We start from the raw sequence: 21684 nt of genomic DNA on the forward strand, positions 1-21684 counted from the left end.
TGAGCAGTTTAGTGTTTCTATGTGTTGTATTTATTCAGCGTGAGAAACGATCTCTAGAAACCCATTAAATGGACTGGATCTCGTCTCTGTTGCTAAGGTTGTTACGAAGGGTCGACCTACTCCCTGGAGTGGTAAACATCGCATACATTACATACATGACGCAAGTGATTGTTTTCCAGTTCTTAGTCAACCCCCATGTATTGCCATGGAAAAGGAGATTGCACGAACAAAAAGTTTTGTATTTTGAGAGAAAATTGCCCCGCAAAATAAATACATTGAGATTACATTTTTTATTTAGTTGGCAACTTGTATAATAGCAATTTTACACTTAGGGTGTGATTTAACCTCATTATTGGTACGACGGTGATGCGTTCAGGTCCGTGAGCATCACTGCAAGCACACCCTCTCGTGTAACATTTCTGAACTGGAGGAGGCGGACTCAGGTCCAGATTAGGTACTCGGATGCGGTACTCTTCAGATGTGAGAGAAAGCTGTAGATGTGAGAGAGCGTTCTGCTGAGGAGGATACTCGACTGTTTGTCCCTGCGTGTTCATAAATCTGCCTATGTGGGCACATCTCGACACTCACATCCGCTTCCTTGCATGACAGATGAGGTTTGAAGACAGGCGAGAGAGCCGAGTGTCCTTGTGTCTGTACATTCAGAACAGAAGCAGCAGTAATGTGAAGGAGAACTCCATTGCAAAGTTAGCCGTAGGAACTATATCAATTTGATTTGGCGCACATTTTGACTGCATATACAAGTATCATGTGGATGATTACGTAAGCAAACGGGAGTTGGGAGGTGGGCAGTCGTACTCGGGAACCGTACAGATTATCGTATTGAATCTGGATGCATCAATTAAAAAGTCATGTTTGGCAGCTAAGAGACTGATATTATGTTAGGGTCCTCTACGCTTATTAAAAAGGGGAAACTCCATCAGCTTAACACTTCAGAGGAGTCCTCATGTGGGAGTATTACTCAGAGTGTGTACACAGTGTCATCTGTGGCTTTGGAGGAGCTTTGTCTGAGAAAATAATGCAACCCCTATTATGTCATCAGGCTTGTCTTGGCTGAGCCCTGAAGATTACTACACACGACTTGCATGAACTTGGGAACACATGGGTATTTGGACAGGGCAATAGAAACGTGCTGCATTATGGGACATTTAGGATCCAGTACTTCTGAAAGTTGACTATTCCTTTTGCCGGTTGACTGTTTGTCTCTTCTCAGACTGTCTGTTTCTTTTCTACCCAACCAGCTGACTTACAGTATTGACTAATGTATTTCAGACTTTAACATGCACTGTTGTTACTCGATTATCAATAAGCAGTCATAGTTCTTTTGGTTCATGTATGTGTAAACAACCAGTAAAAGGTGACATGACCAGAGTCAGCGGGTTTTGATTCCCCACATTGGTTTGGGTGATGCAGGATGACATCATCCAAATTGTCCAATCAAAAAGTTACCTTTCCGTCCATATGCCCCCATGTTGACAACTTCTAGTCTATTAGTCAGGAATAAAAAGACAAAAAATAAAAAGCTGCATTTTTAGAGGTAATAAATCCTGCTGGCGGGGCAACCCAATTATTAATCTAGTTTTTAACTGTGATGTCCACCTGCGATACTATTTGCAAAGCTTTATGTATTTCCTTCCAGAAAGGAACTGTTAAAGGTCAGGACCAAAGATTTTGAGCATTTTTAAAGGCTTAATGGAGGTGTAGAAGTACTTGCTACAATGCCCCTATGACAAAGTTGTACCAAGTCTATTTCCATAGATGTAGACTTCCACCGCTCCAGTGTGAGGCAGCTGGAAGGATCCATGTCCCCCATATGGGACAATCCTACTTTCAGCACCTGAGACCAGAGAACGACCTGCTATGAAAATAAAATCTTAACAGAAGCACGCTTATTTCAAAAGAAAAAACGAAGTCAAGCATCCTTTCGCTTCAAATGATACTACCCAGCATCCCATGCTCACCTGTACAATCTCCAGCATCTCGTCACGGCTGATGTACCCGTTTCCGTCCAGGTCGTACATACTGAAGGCCCATTTCAGCTTCTGCTCCAGCTTTCCCCGCGACGTCACGCTCAAGGCGATGATGAACTCCCGGAAGTCTATCGTCCCGTCGCCGTTGGTGTCGAAGGTTCGGAAGACGTGCTCAGCGAACTTGGAGGCGTCACCGTAGGGGAAGAAGTTGGCGTAGATCTTCTTGAACTCCTCCACGTTCAGGGTCCCACTGGGGCAATCCTTCAAGAAACCCTGAAGTAAAGGAAAGAGGGGAGGTGAGACGAGGCTCTGTTTTTAGTCTTCAAGATAATATAATACAACTCATTCTATTATTACTGACCCCCCCCAAAAAAATCATTGAAACAATCGGGAATCAAATGTCTGTACCAAAACTTTGAGCAGGAAATGTTAATCCGTGTATCTCCTCATTACAAACACACTGAAGAAGCACTTTTTTGGAAAAGGAGCTTAGCCTTGGCTAGTTGAGAGAAAACACCTTCTTCTTCTTTTCATGCTGCCACATTTGATAAAGCGGCATTGTGCTTAAGAAGAAAAGGGAGTCAAAAGTCACGTCAGTCTCGGTCTTTGTTCGGCAGAAATACAGTAAAGCTCTTTTTTACGACTATCTTCCAGACAGGGGCAGCGAGGTGACAAAGTCATTGTCCCAATTTGACGGCTGGAATTACTTTTTTTTTAATGTCATATTAAATGTTGTCACAGGTTTAAGTGGGAAGCCAACATGGCTGTGCTCTTAATAATACTTTGTTTCTTCTATTGCCAGACATATCTGAGAGAGCGAGAGTGCTTAGTAAGGCTTTCCGATTGGAAGCGCAGATTTATGGGCAATAAATCCCGGCAAAAAAAGACAAGCCGGATAAATTCTCAGAGTCCTTGAGCATCTTCATATCCTGTGGAATATAATGCGCCATCACCAGCATCCGGGAGCTGTTAATCTGGTGAGAGTCGTGACCGCTCTCGGTGTGAGGTGACCTGGGCAGCAGGTCAGGAGGAGGGCAGCGGGTTTAACGTCTACAGATCTTATTCAGCACAGCTGCTCCACAGGTATAATCCATGCATAAAGCCATATAGCCATCACACACATCCATATGAGATATCATGACCGTGACAAAGTCTAATCTGGTCTCCCTGGGGGATAACACACTAAGTGTGGATGGTGATTTGCCTTGGACAGAGGCAAACACTGTCACATTCAAGGCTGCCGCCAGTGTTACTGATGACACATGTCTGCACAGAAGAAGCCAGGCTACACTGACAGACTAATGTCTGTGTACTCAAAGCATCACTTAACTCATAACTGTAATCTGTGACACATTCAAACCAAGAATATTTGGTTGCATCATATACATTTTCAGTTGCTTGTAAGTGTTCATCTGTGTGGTCAAATGTTACCCAGGTGTTGTTTGGTGGTGATCAGGTGGAGACCCACCGTGATGTCGCCCGTTGGGTTGTGAACTGCTGATTTGAAGCCTCGAGTTCAAGTGATTGTTTTAGAGTAAGAAGTGACCATATTTGGACAAACTAGGGAAGAGCAGGGGTGAATCTGACTGAGAACCCAACGCTATGCCCGCCCACCTATATCAGCAGCCTGATGAACCCACATTAAATTATCACCAGATACCCTACAGAGCAGCCTATTTTAGCTTGTTGTTTGTTTTGGTTCACTCTCACAGCTCTCATCAACCATTGTAGCAGCAGCAAGCAGACAGACTCCAACCGACGAGAGCTCACACCTGCAGTCTTTCCTGTGATTATGGTCTGGAAACCCCGGGCACATTAAGGTCCACGCTGCCACTCTAAGTGGTGGACCAATCAGGGACCAGTGCGATGACACTGAAGTAGTTCCAACAAGTGTTGGTGCACAACATATTTTATATGCTGGTAAGTGCCAATTGGTTAAAGGCTGCTCCAAAACTAACCCAAGCACTACACAGATTGGAAAAAAGCCCTAATGCAGCGTGGTCAGACATATATTCACGCAGTCAATTAGTTTCTGGTAAAACCACAGACTGTATATAAAAGCTGACGTCGCTTCTGGGGCTGAAAAATTATGCCAATGCGGAAGTGCCATAAACTGCAATACCACTGAGGGCCACTAGGGGTTGACTCCAAAAAGCCTGTGACTCCATAGACTCCTATTCAACTTCACTCATTAAATACAATCAGTCATAAGTCAATTCTTATAACTCAGATCTTATGGTGTCATTCACTCAAGTCCTTCTTTCTTAATAGCTTAATGGGGGTCCATCTGAAAATAATTCCATCATCAATTAGACATTAGGGCTCAAAAACAAACATTTTTGGGGGCATGTCTGTCTGATTGACAGGCCTCTGGTGCAACAACAAACGAATGGGTGACGTCACTGTTGCTGCGGCTTGGGTAAAACTAGAATAGCTAGCGACTATTCTCAGTCAAAAATCTTCAATAAACCCGTTTCTCTCTGAAGGGTTGTGGAGTCGAATTATAACGTCCTAACAATGTCCGTATTCAGTTTGTGGATGAAGTACCTTGTACCACTCCTGCAGCTCGTGGTCGGAGAACTCTGTATTCTCCCGGAGGTCCTGCAGCATCTCTGGCCGCAGCTTGCTGTTCTGTTTCCCCATGGCAACGGGACAGGACTGTGGGTTTCCTTGACGACAACAGCGACTATAGCACTAGCCAGGCCGCTTTTCACACCTGTCAGTCAGAGATAAGGAAACAGGAGGTCAGCAACAATTAAGCAGTGACAAGGATGAACTCTGGTGACAAATCAGAAGTGAAATGTGGACGGTCAGCAAACAGCGAAATGTCAGTGGAGCCGCTCAGCGACACACAAAATAGGAGGCGTTAGAGAGGAGGATTTTGAGTTGAGCAGGACAAGATAGAGGTGACTCTCAGCTACAGCGGAAAGTAGAAGAGAAGGTTCTTAGAAAAAAGACGTTTAAAATAGTTTTGTTTTATCTATCACCTGCCAGCTGCTGTGAATTTATTACAAAACAACCTAAAATGGTTCCCGACAAGACGTTGACAAATTCCCAGCGTGACTTTGTACACTTACGCAATGACTTTCTGCATTTTATTTTTTTTTGGTAATGAAATCAAAGCGAGCCAGGTCACAGCATCACGTCCCAATCCCCCTGACACGAGATGTTATGCAAGTCGGCAAGTCTTTAAACTGCTGCATCACAGCCGCAAAACGTTAAATAATCGCAGCCCGGTGACGTCAAACACTAGCCCACTGATCACATTTTTATGGGTTTATCTGGCCAGCTGTGTGTTTGTGTGTCAAATCAGCTGTGTGGTGTGTGTGTGTGTGTGTGTGTGTGTGTGTGTGTGTGTGTGTGTGTGTGTGTGTGTGTGTGTGTGTGTGTGTGTGATCAGATCTCCTAATCTTCATCTCAGCTGCCCGAACCTGTCAGATAAAATTAGATTTCAGTGATTCAACTATGCTATGAAACCATTACTATGAAATGGAATACTTTTTACCTCACATTTCCTTTAGTTCACATAATACAAATTATGTCATTTAGGTGTTTTTAATTAACAGGGGATAGTGCAATGTAATATTTGTTAAGGACTATAAACACAGTTAAAGGGGTGAAAAAAACCCAACATGAAATCACAAATATTGTCCCTTAATTTACAACTTCAAAGAGCTCTAAGCTTTCAGTTAAGGAGAAAATTGCTTTTGGTGTTTTTCATGGTTTTTGATTGCTTTTATTTTTAATCATTAGGAATTATGTAACTCTTGTACTTAGAATGAGATTATTTTGCATGAATGACTCCTGGAGGACGTGTGGCTGAATGTTGATAAAACAGACTGTTCATCCAAATACAGAGGAAATACTGACTGAATATTTTCTACAAAGATCTCTCTTGGATGTAACTTTTCAGATATCCAGTGGTTTCTTATTTTTTTACATTATCACAGACAAACATAGGAAGTTGTGGTTTTTGTGTTTAACTTCAAGCTTCCAGTTCGGCATTTCAGTCACCGCCATCTTGCTAGTTCGGAGCAGTTGAAGGTGGAAGTGACCATATTTGGACGAGCTGGTTGACTTGATCTGACTGGAAACCTGACCACACTGCATCCCGCCCACCTATAGCAGAAACCTGATTGCAGCACAGGCCTGTCAATCAAATAGACACGCCACAAAAACACAGCTTTTTGAGTCTTATTTTCTAATTAATGAGGATTATTTTTAGATGGACTGCAAACTAATGAGAAAGAGGGACTTCAGATAACAACTCCATCATGACCCATGTAAAAATGTATTGACTTTGTATTTTGTATTCAGAAGTTGAATGGGAGTCTATCACATGTACCTATGTGGTCACATGTGATGACATGAGTTTTTGTACATGTGAAATTCATGTGTTTTCTTTCTTGTTTTTATCCCAAAAGGACAGTGTTTGTGGATGATCACCTTGAAAAAGGACACTATCTAAGCTGTTGAGGCATTTTAAAATGACTGGACTTCTAATGGAGTTGACCAACTTGTCCTCATCAACAACAAAGTGATGTTGTAAATCTTTTTCTTCCCTTTAATGTGAGATCCTCTTTCCTTGCAGTCCATCCTGCATCTGAGTGTCGATGATCACTACGTCTGGCTCGACTGTGACGTCAGCCCTTCCTGACAATTGTGGAAAGTTCAGTACATGTCAGCTGGACATTTATCACTGTTTAAGTCTTTCAAACAACCTAACTTAAGAGGAACTCTTTTCTAAGGCTGCCCTACTTATAAAAATGTTCTTTCCGTTATCATCTCTCGGTTGGTTGTTCGTTATTTGTGTTCTCGATTATGACAGTTCCTGCGTTGATGGGATAAGCCATGTAAATGTGCATTTTTTTAAGAGTGCAGAATAAAAGGAACTGCCACTGTTTCATAATAAACAAAGAGATTATATCTATGGGATAATGACTGTATTGTTACACATAAAAATATTTTTAAGGGATTATTCGGTTCACCCACTTCTTCTCGCCGCTGCACACTGTCACAGCTTTTAACGAACAAAGTGCTTGTTAACTTTGCTTCCTTGTTCTACACAGCTAATTAGCCTGTGTTTCAACCATCAAAGTGTTTACTTCTGTGTGTGTGGTGATTAAAATTACAGTATCAGTGGGCCTTGAACACCTCTGATGAGACTCGCTGACCTCTACTCAATCGCGCTAGGTAATTACCCCGAAAACTTTGTGTGTATACGTGCGAGACGGTGAGAACTAGCTCAGACCTGTTTATGTTTACACGAACTCGAGAAAAGTCAAAGAGTGTGTGTGTGATGCGTCTGAGGTGGTCGGCGTGGGCGCTGCAGGTGTTATCGCTGCCTGCTGCCTGGTGAGAGCTGCCGCGGACACAGAAACACTATTAAGTCCCTCATCCTGAAGGCATTACAGGACATGTTTGTGCATTAACAGTAATCCATGCAGCCTTTCTGTGTAGGAATTAGTATTATGGCCATTTCGTCACCTGACATAAAGATGTAGTTTATACTCCTGTTTATAGGAAACTGACTGGTCCAAAAGAAATAACTAGAAGCCTGAAGAACTGATTTTTTTTTTTGTGGGACTTTTTCAGCTGTTTCTGGGCAAACTGGATGATGCAGCTGCTTTTCAAAGTTATTTTAGAAGCAGCCAAAGGCCAACGTTTTCCAGAAGAGTGCCTGTTTGTAAGATTTCAGTCCTTTAAAGGAGAATTTTTATTGTGTTTTTATAGGAGCCGGATTAACAACCTGAAGTGCCACATGGTTTGTTAGAGCCATCAGAGAAGTCCTTGGAAACTGTTTGGAGAAGGGGCAGGTTCCTTTGAAATACCTTGCAGGTGATTGGATGAACCGTCCGCCTATCACAGACTAACTTCAACCAATCAGTTTCATCGTTGCTTTCAAAGGAACAGTTGCTTCACGCCTCAACCACGACTCTAGCTGCCAGTACATCCTCATAAGAAACTGACTGGTCCAAAAGAAATAACGTGAAGCCTGAAAAACTGTCTGAGGTCACCTCATCACTTTTCTTACGACCAATCATGGAATACTTTGTATAAATGTCATTTCCAATGTCAAATCGTTATATCACTGTCGTGCTCCGGTTCTGCTACTAGATGAGTTATGAGTGGCACAAAATTCCTCATTGTCCTCAGCCTCATCTTCATCTGCAGAGCTGCTTTCATCAATCAAAGAAAACACTGCTCCGAACTAAACCTGTAAACAGCTGAAGTACCATCATATGTGATGGTCAATAAGTTGGATCCGGTTTGTTTTGGTTTCACATTGCAATTTAGTGCACTTAAGAACCTTATGTGACACACATACGTCCCTATAGTTGACATTGATTGGTTTGTAGACGGGCGTGTGTGTGACGTTGGCGTGTTGTCAATTCAGCTGGTAGTCTTCAGTTTAAGTGGAAAAAAGCAACTGAAAGAAATTGTTTTGTTGCGGTTATATTATCATTATGACGTTATGACCGGCACTTATTTTCCTCTCATTTTGTAATTTTTATAGGTTTTTCAAGATGAGTTTTGATTTCTTAAACACTTTCCTTCTTTCGCTGTGTTGATTTTTTTTCATTTCTTTTTTCTATTGTTTTAGTAAGTGATAATACGCCCTCTCAATTTTCCTGCATTTTTTCCGATAGTCTGAACCATTCAGAAATTGTTTTCACGCTGCAAACCAACCGAAACAAGTTTGAGTTGGATCTGAATGGAGACCACTTTCTTTGGCCTGACCAAATTTTTGGTCCTTTGGTGGTCTGAGTTACTTTTCCACCTGCTTCTTTGGTATTTGCCAAACTGAAAAGTCCGAAGGTCCGGACCAAACAGGGTAGGTGTGAAAGCACCTTAGAAACACTGTGTGTGTTATTATCTCTGGGTTTAGTGACACCATCGGGTCAAACTGGACATTTCAATGTTGCCCTTTCATCAAGCATGTTACTCTGAAAATTACATTGTTATCTAATACCAATGCTTTTTTTTATTATTTTTGCACAAGAACCAGGTCAAAGAGAAATTATAAGGTGCTAAGTGCTCAAGTGAAATAAACATGAATTACATCACGTCAGTGTATTTTATAGTTAGTGTGCGAAAAGAATTCGTTCCTGTCGTCAAACTCCAACACAGCTTCTCTGTTTTTTCCCCTCTATTCAAACATCACCACACCACAGCTCAGTCAGTCAGTCTACAACCCTGCACACAATCTCAAGAAAAAGACAGACACAATTCATTTCTCCTCGAGGAGTAATTGAGCGGTGTCTGCAGTGCTGAAAGCTATAAGTGAAATCAGCTGGTAGTTGCCGTAAAGCAGTAATTTGTGTCAGTTCAGTGAGCTGAGAAGGGACTGACTGCATCGCTGTGCCTTAGATGAGTATTTGGAAAACACACACACGTCGTACGAGCATTAACGCACACATTTTGTAGCGTGTAGAAATTAATAATCGCCTTCCAATCTGTCATTTGGAGAGCGCAGCCACAAAACAAACAGTCTGTACATCTGTCAGTGTGTGTGTGTGTGTGTGTGTGTGGAGGGGGGAGAAGGGGTTTTGACTCTATGAGAAGAAAAGTTTTGAAGATATTTAATTGGAGAGAAAAATACTTTAATTACAGTAACTGATGTTTTTTTGGTGGCAGGTAGTTACACAGCAAAGATTTGCTTTAATTGGCTTGTAACAAAAGTGGATAAAGAAAATGAAAAAATATTCGACCCAGAAACATGAGCATACTTGTACGTACAAGACTACTGATGCCCTGAGGCTCTTTCCAACACGTTGCTTGTGGTCAATGCTGCACAGTTGTTGTTATTTTTTTTTTTTACCAGTAATCAGACTGAGATGACACCAAAGTAATCAGATCAAGAAACAATTTTAATTTTGTGATCAGATACTGAGGAACGTAAACATCACTTTTCCATTGGAAAAGTTCTGGTCCTAGAACTGATACTGGAAGCAGGGTGCCACATGTATTTAAACCGTTGCATCATCAACTACAGCCCAGCAAGAAATGGTGCAATCTCCAAGAAAGCTTTCAGCAGGAAGTGTTTTTTTTTTTTTTCAATGTTCCCAGAATGTTGTTCTTAAGATAGAATAAAGTTCTTTAAAAACATTTTAAAACTTCTAAAAACATTTTAAGAATGTTACCAACCAAAATTCAGATGAACCCAAGCAGCTTCCAGGTGCCTTTAACTGCCTCCATCGGTGATGTAATCCTGTCCCTGTAGGTCACAGCTGTCTGTCGAGACTCTCTCTCTGTCCAACAGTCGTCTACAGCTTCGACAAAGCCCCAAAGACCAAACCTCAGAAAGTGAAAGAGTGGAAACTGATGGCCGGGCTGCCGGGAGCCGCTGCAAGGTACAATCGCACAACAACAACTGCCCTTGTCACTGCGCTCGCCGCTCTCTCCCCCCAGATTTTTATCCCTGACTTTAACCCAGCTGTGACCTATGAAAGTGCACCCCCCCCCCCCCCCCCCCCCCCCCTAGGTCTGTGAAATAGTAAATATCCCTCTGTTCTAACCAATGACGGTTGTTTTAATCCCAGGGTGGCCCACCCCCACCCACCCCCCCAAAACCCAAACCTTACTTCCAATCCCTTCGACCTGCCCTTTATCGTTCATCCCTCCATCCCGAGCCGTAAAACACTAATCTATCCCCCCAGTCAAAGTGCCTACTGCTTGTCAGTTGTTGTTGTCCAGCCCGGTCGTAAGTCGACGCGCACACATCCACAGACCTCGTGAACATCTGCTCAACAGCTGCTTAGTGGGTCGCCAACCTCTGAGCTGATGACCTTTGCACAGAGGAGTAAGGCGAGAAAGACAGAGGAAGGAGAGAGACAAAGACATGCGGACAAATGATGTAAGAACAGAGACAGCATCATTGAAAGGAAGGGACCCAAGGTGAGAGACAATCAACCAAAGGACGAGAGGTGCTAACAGAAAGAAAAGGTGCTATCAAGTCGCAGAAAGTCATTCAGAGAAGGCAAGACCTGCAACAGTAAGAAACTTTTTGTCCAAAATGACTGACAATCTTTCACAATCTTAAAAGGTCATTTCACAACATTCATCTATGCAATTTTGATATTCTGCAATTCTATTTACAAAGAGATGCTAGCCAGAAGCAGTGTTCTTGCAATGCATTATGCACTCTCATTTTATTTTCTATAAAATGAAAATTTTAAGTTTAGCAATTTAAAAACAATTTGCAGAAGTTTGACAGATTGATATTTATTTTGCCTCTGAATGTTAAATGAAGACACTAAAGACACTAGTCGAAGATGTGTTAGCTGGAGGTGTGAGAAGGCGACAAGCCTCTATCGAAATATGACCACCGATCATCTTGATGTTAGCTGGCTTGATGCAAAAATAACTCAACATTTACAGTCAGCGAGTCTCTGCAACGTCTCACCATTAACACCCGTCAATGACCAAAACAAACCACAGGCAGGCCGACCAGGAAAAAATGGAACAATCACAAAAAACACAACAACCGGAAAAAACAGAACGACCGGAAAAACCCGAAGTGACGGGGTTTATCGGAAAATGGTCTCATTAAGGGAATGAAGAATATGTTATATTAGTTTTATGCACACTCCCGGTCGTAAGAGACTGCACTTTGTATTTGTGCAAACAATAGGCCTGTGTATTCTAACGTACATACAAAACGCCATATTAACGAGGGATAACACCGCAAGGGTCGACTGACTCAATGTCACGACCAAACACCCAAACACCTCATTAATTCACAGGATGCCATGCTGACACTATGTATGCTGTGCTCAAACACATAAAGTCAGACACCACCTCGTACAAAGCCTCAGCAACAAGAGGTCTGGATGCAGTATCTCACTGAGGTTATCAACCTCCCTTCACACGTGCTCCGTCCAGTTCGGCCCGCGACACCTCGGGAAGGATCAAACAAAGTCCTGACTGCTAACCCCATCAAGACACACACACACACACACACACACACACACACACACACACACACACACACACACACACACACACACACACACACACACACACACACTTTGGAAATGTTATCTTTGCTCAAAGCCACAAGGTCATACCTGCTACACGTGACCACCAGCACCATTCATTCTCCACTGAAGTCAATATAAATTAACATTGTTTAAAAAAATTAAGATTTAGTCTTTGGTTTCTACAATACAATCAAAACTGTCGGTTTTGTAAAGCTACACGTTTAAGCCCACCATTAAATAAATAAATTAAAAACATGTAAGAACTAAATATATGTTGTATGCTTCTTTACGTCGGAAGTGATAAAATTGTTAGGAAGGTAAAAAAAAAAAAAAAAAATCAACATTTTTTTTCCTCAACTTGCAATTTTTGCTAATTCTTTCAATTTTACCACAAAAATATGACTTGAAACTGCAAATTACATCAAAGAGAAACCCTGCTGCAAAATCAAGCATTTTAGATCACAACAATCACAAAAAAACCCTCCTCCAAACCTTGCAGATTGTTTATGTATTTGGTCACAGGGTGAACAGTGATATCTTTGGCACCTGGAAAAAATATGTTTGGGAGCCTGAATTTATGCACATTAATGGACTATATATAAAAATGACATTGAGACATCCATGGATTTATTTATTGATTGATTAAATAACTATTGTATACACTGCATTGTATTCGTACGTCAGTGAAGCCCGTCACCAGGGAATCGAATAACTGGTTATCGTATCATTAAGTCAAACCCTGACGCAACCGTGTCTCTCTTCATGTCTCGCTGAGCCGGGTTGAGCGAGCATCCCCCGGAGGAGGAGAGAACAAGGAGCAGGAGGACGTAGATTACTTTGTCCGCCCCGAGCCTTCTGTGTTACATTTATTTTTAGATCAGCACCTGCAACAGAATACCAGAAATCCAGTAGTGCAGAAGTAATTTGCCAGTAAAGATGGCAGCAGCGGGAAGTGGCTCACACATTTCTAACGATGTCATACACTGTTTTGTTTTGTATGTGTGGCGTTTGGCTAGAGGACTGACACCAGCATATACAATACTGCAATGTCAACATAGGAGGTGCCTCCACTGGTGTACAGAGGAGAGCAAAGAGGATTGTAAGATAGGTGGTGTATGACCGATGGGGTGAGCCAGTCTGGACTAAAATACCACGGCTGATTTTTTTTTGTCCCAGTCCAGCCCTGCTGCAAGTGACGTAGGTCTTTTAAGCAACATGACAAATCTACATCTCACGTCATACAAATCAAGCAATGAGATATGAGATTTCTGGATACTAGATTTCTGGTTCTTTTCCGACAACTCTTAATCCTCCAGAAACATTTGTTAGGATTTCAACCCGATCAGAGTCACAGTTTATCTCTTCCTCTCTTTCAAAACAACTCCAGATTCGTACTATTTATGATTATATTAATAGTTTTCAAATACAACCCTGTTTCCAAAAAAGTTGTGACGCTGTGTAAAATGTCAATAAAAACAGAATGCAATGACTTGCAAATCATGTGAACCCATATATAATTCATTGTTGGGACATTTTACTTTGTAAATGTTTGGGAACTGAGGAGACCAGTTGCTGGAGTTTTCAGAGTGTTGTAAAAAGAAGAGGTGATGCAGCCCAGCGGTAAACGTGCCCCCGTCCCAACTTTTTGGAGACGTGTTGCTGGCATCAAATTCAAAATAAGCACATATTTTTCATAAAACCATAACATTTCTCCGTTTCCACATTTGATATGTTGTCTTTGGTCTATTTACCATTAAATATGGATTTATGTGATTTGTAAATCGTCACATTCTTTTTTTTATTTACATTTTACACCGTGTCACAACTTTTTTGAAAACGGGGTTATATGTGTTTTTATTTATAAGATACACTCAAAAGAAGGAAATATTTCTTACTTTAAACTAAATTCACAGGTCCATTTTACTCACTCAACTCAGCAATTTTCAAATCTTCACCCTCCTAAATGTCTCACCTGCAGAGGTACATTTTTGATGAGATATGGGGGTACCAAATCTTTAAATGGCTTTTGCCATCTGGAAAAAGCTGTTCCTCAATAGATAAAACTATAAAAGATGCCTAAGAAACATTTAACTGCTGTTTTGTAACCATAACATACAAATCACATGCTCATACCAAACTATGCTCACATTTTTTTGTTTTTATAATGATTTTATTGTTTTTGCTGTTTCTGTTTTAAAATTTTGTTTTCCATTATTTTTATGTAGTCATATCATTTCTGTATGTAAACTTTGTGTTTTCTATAAATTTTAGAAAACACAAAAAAACGGACATGTTTGAACTGGGATCAAATCTGATCAAATTATTGTTTTTAATGTGTGGCGGAAAAATATTGTTCTGCCCGACTGATCTTATGACTCATACACTTCAGTAAAACTGCTTTGCTGTTCAACTTCAACTTGTGAATGATCACCAGGGTTTATCTTTGAGGAAACAGATGCTCGGGTCTGCGACTTCAATGTAATAATAAAACCTGAGACCCACAAACTGGGGCTATGAATCTACATGGGGGGAAACTTTAAGGTAAAACCTTTGAAGGCTGATTATGAATTTGTTTTTCATTTAAGCTGTCAGGAGCTGATACTTCGTGCCAACATTATAATTGGATTTTTTATTTTTTATTGAGGCCATTTTATTGCTCGGAAACCCTTCAGAAGAACTTTATGGCACATCAGCGGACACTAAAAGCAATTTAATTATTTGAGTAGTGTATGCTGCTCCTTAAGGAGGATTGAAGCAGGTTTCATGGCAGGTTCAGAAAAATCCTCCCACACCAGACCCAAGTGATTTCTCTGGGCAGCCGTGTGATACAAAAAAATATTAAAAGCATATTGACTAACTGTGGTCAGACAGGTACTGCCATTATCAACATAAGTGGATGACACTGGCTGGCCAATTTCAAGTTTTTTAATAACAGGCCTGTTACATTACACCTGACTGACTTTAGCTGAGTTGGAGAAAAGATGGAGAGAAGTAAACGAGAAAACAGGCAGGAGGAGAGCTAAAAAAGAGAAAAAGCCAGAGAGTTAGATAATTCTAAAGTTCAATTTAACATTTCAGAGAGCCGGTATCTTTCTCGACTGTTTAATGTGCTTATAAGACGAGAAAATACCGTCTTCATATCGCCTGCCTGCAGCTCAGTCATGAGGGAGGAAGACGGATGGAGAAGAAAGAGAGGACTGGAGAGGAGGTTGAGAGCATTCAAGTACTATGCGTGCTAGCGTAAAAACACACTTAGCTGGTGCCATGTTAAAAAAGCAACAGATCAAAACAACTGACAGGCACCATTGATTTTTTTTTCCCCTTTTGCTTCACTTGAGTGTTTTCGAGCCCACCCTCTCCTGTTGCCTCGCCTCAAAGAGCGAGCAATCGGAGAGGCCACCTGAGACGCTGGGCAGCTCATACCTTTCACCCATATTCCAATTTTTCCTTTAATTTTCTCCACATACCGCTCTTCCTATTTCTAAATCACACTCGCAATTTCCTGTAATTTCTACCCAACAATTTGCTTTTCTTCTCTCGGAGATTGCCTCCTGGCGACCTGCTGTTTCTGAAAGCCCTGCATTGTGCCTCAGATTCTTATCACTGAAGATTTCAAGTGTTTTTTCCTTGTCTATCGACACTTTTGCTGATGACTGTACTTATGTATTCTGTAGGAAACAAGTCACAATAAGGTCATGTGGTAAATGTGGCACTGAAGCTCTAAGAAGGGATGTTTTTGAAAATTGTTGGTGCATTCAGGGACATGCATTGTAACATTGTAAACATAAATACTGTCTTTTTAGGGCTCTGTGTTTGGTACATAGCTACTCCGGTATTTGATAATGTATCGTCTGACCACATAACCCCGTCTTTGCATGAAATCTGTCTTAACTGCACCTTAGTCCACCCTGACCAACTGGATCACCAAAATGAAATCATGGATTTCAGGCAACTAAAGCTTAGGGTGCACCTGAGGACGAACTGAAACCTACAAAGACTGGACGAGCTGCATTTAAATGATAGTTTGCAGAGATTGTATTTGTCTTTGACAGTCAGGAAGAAGCTTGATACTGAATTTTTGGGGTCGATGCCAATACCGATGTTAGGTATTAAAAAAATTCTGATAGGGATACATCTGCTGATATTCTCTCACTCTGTATATACTTTATACTAGGGATGGGTATTTCAAGCAAAACTACTATTAAAAATTCACTAAACTATTCTATTATTAATCGACTGAAGACTGGGAGCAACGTGTTTCTTCTTATGTTGTTTAATGGCAGACAGTTTTTAGGTGTATTACTGCACCCTTCTGACAGGAGTAACGCATCACAACTAGGCGACAGTAAAAATGGGGGAAATAGGGAAGAACGCATATAATATAACAATTATTAGAATATTTGAAAATCATGTCTCGTCCCATACAGTATAAAACACACAAATAGAACAAAATAACTATTTCCTAGTTGCCCCAAGCATCTTTTTCTGCATTATGTTTTGAATGATAAGTTTTCATATCGATGCATATCAAAGTATATACTGATACGATATATTTGAGAGGCCTGTTTTACAGCTCATCTACCAGCCTGGAGTCATTTGTAACAACAAACTCTGATTTGAACGGCAAGTAAATCTTATTCCCAAAACTGCCTTTTTCCACTTGAAAAACATAACTCGCCTCGGCACATCCCTCCTCTTTCTGCTGCTGAAATTCATATACATGCTTTCATCACATCCAGATATGTTGCAACAGAAGTCTTCATGGTACATCCTCCAAAGGGCAAATCAGGGAATGAAAGCAGATCTTTTTTGGCAGCCTCCTCGCAGGCCCCAACAAAGAAAATACATTTTAAACGTCCCTTTAAAAACTTCAAAATATTCTGCAGGGTATTCATAATGGGACAAAACAACAACAACAACAACAACAACAACAACAACAACAACAACAACAACAACAACAACAACAACAACAGCATACAGTATTATCACCCTCAAAGCTGACTGGGTGAATTTACAAGCAAACTCAGATACAAAGCAAATATTCATGCTAATACATGCTAATATTCATAAAGTTGGGTTCTGGTCATCTGAAGCATGTAAACTTAAAGTCTGATTTGAGTAAATTTGTTTGCTGTTTTGTTGGATGTCGTTTACAGAAAGTTAATCAGAGCTTTTTCTACCTACTTAAGTCAAATAAACCAACCCCAAAAAAGTGTGTAACACACCAATGGAGCCACTAGAAGATAGCTTGTTTTTGTGATGGTTTTCGTCGCTGGGTCACATGAAACAGGACATGTGACGGAGGTTATGTGACAAAGTACAAAAGCATTGAAGTACTTGGAAGGAGGCAAAACGGATGGGGAGGGGTCGAAACTCAGATTATTTCCGAGCAAAGTAGTTTTGGTGCACGACCCGGACCGCATGTGTTTTTGTTTTCCTAAACTACTCTGTTTCTGACGCCTTGGCGAGGCAAAGTCACGACATTAGCACTCGACTTAACGGGATTGGCAGGTGTATTACAAGTTTTGGCGTGATGCCGGGTTGCACATTTTGCTTTGCTTTGATGTGAAATGTAAGGTGCTTTAGGTTTAGCCATCAAATGTGTTTAGGTTTAGGAAAAGATAAAGTTTCGGGTTAAACATGACATGATCACAATTAGGTTATGTTTGGGCGCAAAAAGTATTTGGTTAGGCTTAGGAAAATAAATCCTGGTTTGGACTGACAGGTATATTACATGCTTTGGTGTGAAAAATAAAGGGGCAGATGAGAGCAGAGAGACTTAACATAAATAGTACAGTGAGATGAAATTGTCTGTAAAGCTGAGGTCAACTGCAGAGTTGGTGATGATTCACTAATATGTCACAGAAATTGACCTAAACATTTTTTATTCTTAAAGGGATAAATAATGGATGAGAACATGGTCCTAGTTTTCCCATTAACCCTGCCCTTCTTTTCCCTACCTGTTCCCTACTGGGCCCTTCTTGCCACTGCCTGTCTGGTAGACGCTGCCGATCAATACGAATCAGTTCATCAAGTCTCAAAATTCATGTGTTTCCATCTTAAGGGACAGTGAGAAACAAATAGAGCCAGAGAAGCAGAGGGCGAGGAGGGATCTGAGAGCAAGGATTGACGAAGACACAGAGAGTTATTGAAAGAAAAGACATTAATGGAGTGGTTAAAAATAAGAATGAGGACTGGTCCTCAGTGTGGAGCTCTCTTATGCAGCCGAGTTTTCAGAGCATGTCCAAATCCTGATAATAACTCGCTGTCAAAGAGGGAGCGCGCACACACACGCACACGCACACACACACACACACACACACACACACACACACACACACACACACACACACACACACACACACACACAGGAGCGTTCACACATGTCTGCGCACACACTTATATAGTACCGTATGATCTCAAATCTTCCCCTTTTTCCTTACAAAATGACAAATCTATAAAACAATAAGACAGGAGGGGAATGTGACGCAGCAACATTTAAGGTCACATAAGTGTAGAGGCAAAGACTTAAAAGGATTACGTGGTATTCGGTTCAGGGAGGCAGGATGAGAGACCGATAGATGATAGAAATAGAGCTGTTTTTAATAGAATCCTGAAGAAATGACTTCTGGAGGGAAAACAAAAATCATACTCTGGATTATGAACATGTCGGAAATTTACTTACTCCAAATGAAAATGCTCAACAGGTCAGTCTCATTCATTTAGGCTGCAACAAAGGATTATTTTCATCCAATCGATCATGACATGCCAAAGCCCGGGACGAGGCTATCAAATGTCTTGGTATAGCAGAGTGATGATTACTGATATGTAGAACCAAATGAAAGCTAAAGATTGACTATCAAAATCATTCCATTAATTAATAAACTACCGTCTCGCTTTATTTATTTGTTTTTCAAAATAAGTATCCAGCATGTGACCGCAAATGAAGAATCAGACAACTCTCTACCTGATTTGAGAATATGAAGTGGTTTTGCTTTGGAATTTCTACAAAAATAATCTGTACAATAATTACATAAAAATTGGATTAATAATGAAATGCATTCATCAAAATGGGATCAAAACAAAGCAAACAACTGCATTCCCACATCGTAAGTCAACCCTGTTCGCCTGAATGAAAAAGCTGATCTAGGGTTTGACTTATGGTCGGAAATATGACGTAATAAAATAATTGCAGTAATATAATGTGTCCCCCCCAGCGATGAGCATTCTGTTTACAAAAATTGACTCATCAACGTTGGCTGAATGTTCTCGCCACCTCCACCCACCAGCCGTGTTAAAAAAATACACCTTTTACGACTGGTGATACTCGGAAAGAGAGACGGATAGGGAGTGACTTTGATAAATTATACATCGGCCCCTGTATGTTTAACCTGATATTAACAGACCTACATTCATTAAGTGAATACATGGGTTGGGACACACTCCATCCACGATTGCTTCCAGTTGCTGCATCCTACTGGGCGTAGACTGAAACAATTGGAGCAGCCTTTAACCAATCGGTATTCACCTCCATAAGGCATATGTTGGGCGCCGAAACTCTACCGCAGCCGTTGTTGGGACTACTTCAAAGTCAACGCACTCAGCCACCCCCACTGATTGGTCAACCCTTCGGAGTGGCTGAGCAAACCTTAATCCCAACAGGGTTTTCAGACAATAATTACAGCAACAGTCAGTAATAGTCAGTGGGAGTCGGGCTGCCTTATGCTCCTCCAACATTCCCTCCTTGCAGCAGCTCCTTATGAAATATTTACATTGGTAAGATCTTCTTGACAGTTGGTAACACAAAATTCACAGCTAGCACAGACTTATCAACCACTTCACTCCAGTAGTCGCTCCACTCTCCACAAGCGTGAGACATTGCTGCATACAAATGCCAAATTATACCAGTCATTTGCACGCAATAACAGCAAATGCACACCGTGAACTTGGATTTGAATGACATTTGCCCTGTTGAGCCGAAGATGAGCGCAATATGAATTCAAGACTGTGCTGTAACTACACAACTACAGGACTTATTGTGCCCACTCGGGACACAAAACATCTGAGTCAGAGCGGTGCTTTAAATGCACCATCCCCCGTTTACACTAGCAATTTCAACCATGCCAATGAATAAAGTGCACTGTAAGAGAGCATGGTGGGTGGCAATTACAGCCTTTCTTTTTTTTATTGTTTATTTCCTTTAACTGCTGAGACACAGCAGCTCTATCAGGAACTCCAAACACATTCGATTGAAGCGGAGAACCGAGCGTTTGCCCGAGCGCTGCAAACATGTTGTTTCGAAATAGACTTGCGCTCGGCAGCATATGGCTCTGGTCAGCTCTACATCTGTCCGTGCATTCACAGCAGGGGAGGGTGTTCGAGCGGGCCTCCCGACCGTAGTGCACCATGTGTTCGTGTGGGAAGGGGCCAGGTTAAAAAAAAAAAAACTACAAGTGTCTGCACAGTTGGCGCATCAAAAGGGAGTCGAGCTTTTCTTCACGGCGATCACACCATATGTTCGACTCAAGAGACACAATATGGGCGGAAAACGTTTGCGAGGTTAAGTTTCATTCAGATGTGGAGGATTGAGAGAAAGACAACAACGAGTAAGCAAACCGAGAGCTATTAGAAAAAGAGATTAAACAGAACAAGAGGAACACTGATGGATAATTAATGGCACCTCCCCACCCCGTCTAGTTTTTTTCTCAGTATCTGCTCCGTGCAGCGCTGCGACCTTTGACGAGTGTGTAATTCTAGCACAGAGCCTGAGCATAACAATATATGAAAATCCATAGTGTCTGCTGCACACTGTGCAAACTGAAGGCAGGAGGCTCGGCTGCTGACAGGCCGAATCGTGGCCTGTCAGCGGCAGCTGATCGCCAGCCTACGGTGGCAGCAGGGGTGGGGGTGGGGGGGTGGGGGTAAAGCCACAAGTTAGCTCGTCTTCCTCTTGGAGACAACTTGACCTCAGCAGCTGAGCGAGGCACATTGATATATTTAAAGGGGATACTGCAGTCATTGTCTGGAAGCTATGCCATCGTCAGATACGTCTTACACTGATATAGTGTCCACAGATTCAAAGAAGAGGAAGGCTCTTAAAAATAAATACTTACCACTATATCAAAAATCATCTGAAACCTTTTTTTTATTTTTTATTTTTTTTATTCATGTTCAGACTGTACAGAAGAAACAGAGCGCAGTCACACTTTCAAAAATCAAAGCTCCAGCTGCTTTAAGGTACGCCAATCAAACATGTCTCATAAAGACAATATTTACCCATCAGTATGAACTCACCTCAGTCCGTCAACCCAAATCATATTCTGAAGCCTATAGTCCAATGCTAACATGCTAAAGTGCAGCAGCCATTCAGCTATGAGTGTAATCACGTCAGATCACCAACGATATGAAAAGCGCGAGAACATGAAGTGGAGGTGGAATTTACGAATCACTTCATCCCACTCAAACATCAACTCCACTACATACGTTATTTTGAATCGCCGTTTGTTGTTCATATTTTTTCAGTTAAGTACAAAACTATAATGCGAATAGATTAGCAAAAAACAATTATCAAAAGAGTTAGCCTTCAGCATCATGATTTTTTTCTATGAATTCCCAAAGCTGTTAGCCACACAGCTAAGCTTACCATGTTTATTTTTCAGTCACCAATGTAAGGAGCTACAATGCTAGAAGTTACTGATTCCAACACCGAGTTG

General features: G+C 41.3%; 1 protein-coding gene across 1 annotated transcript in view; it reads right to left on the bottom strand.

Annotated features, from left to right (window-relative positions):
* LOC138214397 (hippocalcin-like protein 1) overlaps window positions 1–21684 on the bottom strand; it is a 45619-nt gene that overhangs the window by 8816 nt on the left and 15119 nt on the right. The window contains exons 2-3 of the mRNA XM_069175995.1: window positions 4536–4704; window positions 1980–2261 (exon numbers count right to left, since the gene is read on the bottom strand). Coding sequence (XP_069032096.1) covers window positions 1980–2261; window positions 4536–4631 — 378 coding nt within the window. The 5' untranslated portion in view covers window positions 4632–4704. The remainder of the gene's footprint in view (window positions 1–1979; window positions 2262–4535; window positions 4705–21684) is intronic.

This window comes from Embiotoca jacksoni, unplaced genomic scaffold (assembly GCF_022577435.1).
Source record: "Embiotoca jacksoni isolate LCO1_2020_lvr unplaced genomic scaffold, fEmbJac1.0.p SCAF_7, whole genome shotgun sequence".
Lineage (NCBI taxonomy): Eukaryota > Metazoa > Chordata > Actinopteri > Embiotocidae > Embiotoca > Embiotoca jacksoni.